The sequence below is a fragment of the Cynoglossus semilaevis genome, chromosome 1 (genome assembly GCF_000523025.1).
Source record: "Cynoglossus semilaevis isolate Cse_v1.0 chromosome 1, Cse_v1.0, whole genome shotgun sequence".
Taxonomy (NCBI): domain Eukaryota; kingdom Metazoa; phylum Chordata; class Actinopteri; order Pleuronectiformes; family Cynoglossidae; genus Cynoglossus; species Cynoglossus semilaevis.
Genome location: NC_024307.1, coordinates 15406519 through 15412204, shown reverse-complemented (window position 1 = coordinate 15412204; position 5686 = coordinate 15406519). Strand labels below are relative to the sequence as shown.

At 41.1% G+C, this 5686-nt stretch overlaps 1 protein-coding gene across 2 annotated transcripts in view; it reads right to left on the bottom strand.

The window, feature by feature from the left end:
• Positions 1-1595: 1595 nt before the first annotated feature.
• slc8a3 (solute carrier family 8 member 3) overlaps positions 1596-5686 on the bottom strand; it is a 79646-nt gene continuing 75555 nt past the window's right edge. For both annotated transcript variants that reach the window (XM_025055710.1, XM_025055708.1), the window contains exon 3: positions 1596-2042. In XM_025055710.1, the coding sequence (XP_024911478.1) occupies positions 1850-2042 (193 nt within the window). In that variant the 3' untranslated portion in view covers positions 1596-1849. The remainder of the gene's footprint in view (positions 2043-5686) is intronic.

Sequence of the window (5686 nt, the reverse complement as noted above, 5' to 3'; positions counted from 1 at the left end):
TAAGGCAAGAGCACTAACCACTCTTCCACTGTGTAGCCCTACATGAAAAATTAGTTAAGTGAGTCATTATGAGTTTAATACAGATCTACCATCCTGCAGCCATGTGTGTCTCTGTGTGAGTGTTTGTGTGTGCGTGCACTCTCTCTCTCTCTCTCTCTCTCGCTCGCTCGTTCACTCATTCTAATTTGAAATCACACTGATTTCATCATCATCATCATCATCATCAGAAGCAGCAGCAGCAGCACATTCATAAAACATAATGCTGCTCGGCCAATAATAGAGAAAAGCTTTTTCATTACCTCCTCATCACATATAGATCAAACATTTTTTTATAGACCACATTTGTCAAAAAGAATTTATCTGCTGTTAGTCACTGTCGACACACTCTGAGCGTCCATTAGAGGCACTGTTGTCCTGCTCTTGTCTGTGGAATCTGAATGTGGTCATTTTGAACCATTAATTACAGAACAAATAAGAACCTAAAGAAAGTATCACACACTTGATGACACCTTTAACAGATCGCTCACTTCTACAGTACACACTCCAGCCTGCTAGGGGGCAGTAATGTACCAAATGTTTCTTTTTCAGCCACAAAGAATATGCATGGGTTTGAACTTCTTTAACTTCCAGACTACGTCTGTTCATTCACTCACATGTCAATCAAACAACATTTTACTGTTTGTTACGAGCTAATTAAGTTAAAGTGATAAACCGTCAAATCCACCACCGGTAATAACGTGTCATAAAAACCTGGGAGCCAAAGCCAAAGCCAGCATGAAGCTCTGGATGTTGTGAAGTTTAGGAGGGTGGACTGAACTGAACAGTAAATGACTGTTGAGTGTCTTGAATTTGTGCCTCAGTGTTCTTGGTTATATCACAGACCATGTAAAAAGATATTTGAGACTGAAATATAAAGAGGTTATTAATGCAGAATTCAACAGTCGTTGCATTTGAGACGATTCACAGGAGCGTAAGTGAGAGCTGCACCGAAAATCAAGAAAGTTAAATCATCACCGAGGGGTAGAGGAGAATTTGGAGCGACGTAGCTGCCACTCATGAAGACGGGCACGTACAGTAGTAACAGCTCTTCATCACGACTGTGGCTGTGAGATCACAGCGAGCTGCTGCTGCTGCTGCTGCTGCTGACACTCAGACAGTCGCTGCCACAGCCAATAACCTGAACATAATGAGCTGGAAACAGCCCAGTCTCCCTCTCTGCTTCCTCTGCATCAGAGTCAGAGACTGATTACTGTCTGCTGGCCTTGAACATGCTACGAAAAGCCTGCATCAGACAACTGGGTTTTTGTGCATCCTAAGAAAAGGCTGACAGCTCCTTTCAGCAGACATGACTAGACGACACACGAGACAACAAAACTGGTTTGGATTTCAAATCTGTAATATCCTACTTCAGTGTTCCTGAACCTTTCACACCGTGACAAACCAAAAAGTTTGTGTTTTGTATACTTATGTAAAATATAAGCACAGATAATCCTGCTAACACGGCAGGCTGATATTAAATATGCTATTTTTACATAGAAGCCTGTGAATGATACCGCCTGACAAAATATCTTTTCACCGACAGCCATTTACAGGAAGTCACGACCCTTACAGTCGGGTTTTAAAATATGCTGCGTCTCTACTTTCTGGTTTTACATAATGATACCTATGTGCTGTGTAGAGATGGCAAATGATAGCAGCTCTCTTTATATGCAGATGACGCCCCTGCAGTTTCTGTTTGAGAAAATTGTCGACATAAAGCGAACGGTGTTTTTACGAGTTTTTAGGTGCGATGGTGGTGAAAAATGGCAGGGTAACTACTGTAGGGGCGGTTAGTTGATGAAGTTACATTTTAGGCAAAGAGAAAATGTGGACATAGAAAAGAGAACAAAGATGAACGGGGGGACAGAGATGGGAGACAGTAAAAGACAGAGGTACCTTTCTGCAGACTCATGTCTACCATTCGAGGCTCAGCCAGCTCCAGGAAGAAGTTCTTGTTTTTCTCATACTCCTCGTCGTCAATTATTTTCACACGAACAACTTTGCTGCAAGACGGGAAAAAAAAGAGGGAAGAAAGAAGAGAAGGAGGAAACAAGGCAGGGTGTGAAAGAGGAGGGGGAGGGAGAGAGAGAGTAGAAGAAGAAGAGAAAAGGTTAATTTGTGATGAAGGGATACAGGAGGTGTGCTGTAAGTAGGTTTGATAATCAGCGTGGAGAGAAAAAAGGTTAGGAGGTGAAAGGTCGGCTTTTTCTGGACTCGTCTGTCGAACATATACGCAGCAGGTTTCACGACGACAACATTTATCACACAACAAAAGAAGTCTGAAGACCATTGGGTAATGCCAAAAATAAATACACAACTAAATAAAAATAGCAACACGTCAAACAGGCTGCCAAAAACTGGCTGAGGCAGAGAACAGAGCTCCTGAAAACCTGCTGTAAAGATTCAAAATTATAACGACTGGGACAAACACTACAGAAAAAAAACTCATAAAAAAATGTAAATGACAAGAAATAGAATAAAAAAATAAAAATGAACTATGAACATGAACTAAAAAACATTTTTTTTAAAACTAAAATGTGCCTTAAATGCAGAAAGTGTGAAACACATCTACATTTGTCGACAAAGAACAAAGTAAGACTGCAATATCCCAAAACACCAACCAATAAAAAAAATCTAAATCCATTAAAAACTTCCCAAAACACCAACCAATAAAAAAAATATCTAAAACCATTAAAAAAACGTAGACAAATATGGATGAATTATCCACATTCTATTTGAAGTGATATATAACAATGTCCTAAAAGGCCAGTTCATAGTTCAAATTAAATGTTAAAAAAAAAATTCAAGATCTGAGCTCTTTAACCAAAACATCAGTTGAAAGTTGAAAGAAAATTCAAAAATCAAACCGACTTCTGCGTGTGGATATTTCCAGGCAGCCGATTGGACGGACAGAGTCAGGACTCAGACCAGGCGGTGGAGACAGAAGCTGGGGTTATAACTGGGTTTATTACTTCAGTTTGATGGAGAAACATCCCCTTAATGAAGTCCCGTGTCCTGAGGGCTGACTCTTCTGTCTCGGCAGCGTCTGACATCATCACAGAGAAGCAGCTCGATGCGGTGCCTCGGTGCCAGCGGTGCTTTCTCCACCATGATCGCCCTAATTGATCTTTCTAAAGAGTTATTGACGAGTGAGGGGCAGTAAAGTGGTCCAGAGTCCACGCGTCTCACAGCAAGTCAAGAAGAATTTCAGTTGGCGTCAAATCAGCAAAGGCTCGCTGGAAAAAGTCACCTTGTCACGTCTGAAATGATTGCTCTTCCGTTTGTATTGTTCTGAGAGAAACCGTTACAAGACTGACGGTTAGGTCAGAGATGAAAAACTGAGCCAGATGACGCCCAACTAGATTTAAGATAAATACTTACGAAATAGCAATAAGTTAACTTTCAACTTAAAGAATATCTAAAATATGTCACCAAACAAAGCTAGAATTAGCCTAGCTTAAAACAAAGTTAAGACTTTGTCACACATATAGCAAAATAGCGAGAGAAGACAATTGCCAGAATTTGCTAATTCAGAAGAAACTAATTTCTTAACTAGAAACTAGAAACTGCTAACCCCAGCAAACAAAGGAAAATAGCTAATGTTAGCTAGAATTAAACCAGTTAACTGTTAACTGTTATCCTGCGAATAGCAAATATTATCAAATCATTGCAAATTTTTGCTTTATGTGGTAAAATGAAAAAAATACTCATCTGAACTGATAAACCAACAGTTATTATCCAACACACACAGCAGCATTAGCTGATGGGTTTCACCTGCAGCATTTTGTTTCTTTGACAAATGTAGTAACTCCCGTCTGAGGGAACGTGGACCTCTCTGAAAAATCTCAGTGCTGTCGTTAGAGTCCATTTCTACTGGAGTCTCTGCTGGAATCAGGGTTGACACCCGAGTAAGAGCAGAGGCTGCTGGGAATCAATAATAACAATCATGGAGAAATAGTCACAATAATCACAGGCCGGGACGCAAACAGCATATATTATACACTGCACTGTCGTATTTCTCTGGAGGTGGAAAAACATAACTGAACCTGTCACACAGTGACTGGGAACTGTAGAGACTTCAGTCTGGGAGCAGGAGGAGCCCAGGGCTTCCTGTCTGTCTGTATTACATCCATCCAACCATACGTCCATCCATCCAACCATCCATCCATCCAACATTCATCATCCATCCATCCAATCATTCATCCATCCATATGTCCATCCATCCAACCATCCATGCATCCATCCATCCATCCAACATTCATCATCCATCCATCCAATCATTCATCCATCCATCCATCTATTCATCCATCCATCCAACCATCCATGCATCCATCCAACCATCCATCCATCCATGCATCCATCTAACCATCCATTTATCCAACCATCCATCAATCCATCCTTTCATCATCCATCCATCCATGCGGCCATCCATCCATCCATCCATCCATCCATCCATCCATTGACCTGCAGTCCATACCAGTTTCCAGCATTAACCAATGTCCTGTTTGTACACACGTAGCGCCCCATGTGGTACTCACAAGTACTTTTTTGCTCGAACCAAAAAAGCTAGTTCCATGAAGCAATAATAAAGTTGATCAACAGACAAAAAAACTGTCTTGACTGCCTTCACTTAAATTCCTAATAAAGTCAGTCCAATAAAGAGGACGAGGAGAGGAAAAGAGGCCCCGGTGCCTCGTGGGAAATCATAGCCTTAATTAAGCAGGCCTGGTTTCTGTCACCAAGTGCAGGGATTATGGGCCTCGCTCATTACAGAGCTGATTATTGCTGTAGCGCAGCAATCACTGAAAAAAGAGGCGCCTGTAAACACAATTGTCAACGATTTCTTGTCAATCTTTGGAGAAACTCTCATCAGATTTAATATTCCACCCTCAGCAGGCCTCATGTCTCCTCTCTCCCCACGTCCACTTCACTTCAGTTCACTCACTGCGTCAACACATCGAAGAACACCTGAACAGCTGTATCAAAAGCCTGACAGTTCCATGAAGCAGGAAGTAGCAACATTTACTGGACATACTGACGTAGGACATCCGTATGTCCTGAAGCAAACGGAGATGGAGCAGCAGAAGGCACTCATTTTCACTGGTCCAAAAAGTTTGAATCCAGACGTAAGCAGGTTTTTTTTAGGCTTGTAACAATATGTTTATTTGACATTCACCCCATAAAGCTAACCAGAGCTAGGTGAAGGGGTTCAAGCTCTGGTTGGCTTCAGTGGAAACACAAGACAGAAGAGATTACGGTACTTACATTTCTGTGGCTACAAGAAATGGAGGTGGAAAAACATAGATTAACCTGTCACAGAGTGGGGACTGTTGAGACTTTATTAGCAAATAATAAACATTTGGTAATAAAGTCAAATACAGGCTGTCCACAACTTTGACCCAACTTTGTCCTATTTAATAAGTCTGGGGAAGTGACGCCATTCCTTTCATTATAGTAAGTGTTGGTGTGATAGAAAATGAAAGAATTGTCCAAAATGAAGTGTTTTGACAATCAAAACTGAGAAAAAGAATTAGAAGACGTAGAAGACAACTATACACAGGAAATGTGTCCTTGACATTTAACCCATCAACTCATCCCTGAGATCAAGACTAGCCCTTACTGCTGTAGACAAGTACGAATAATAATA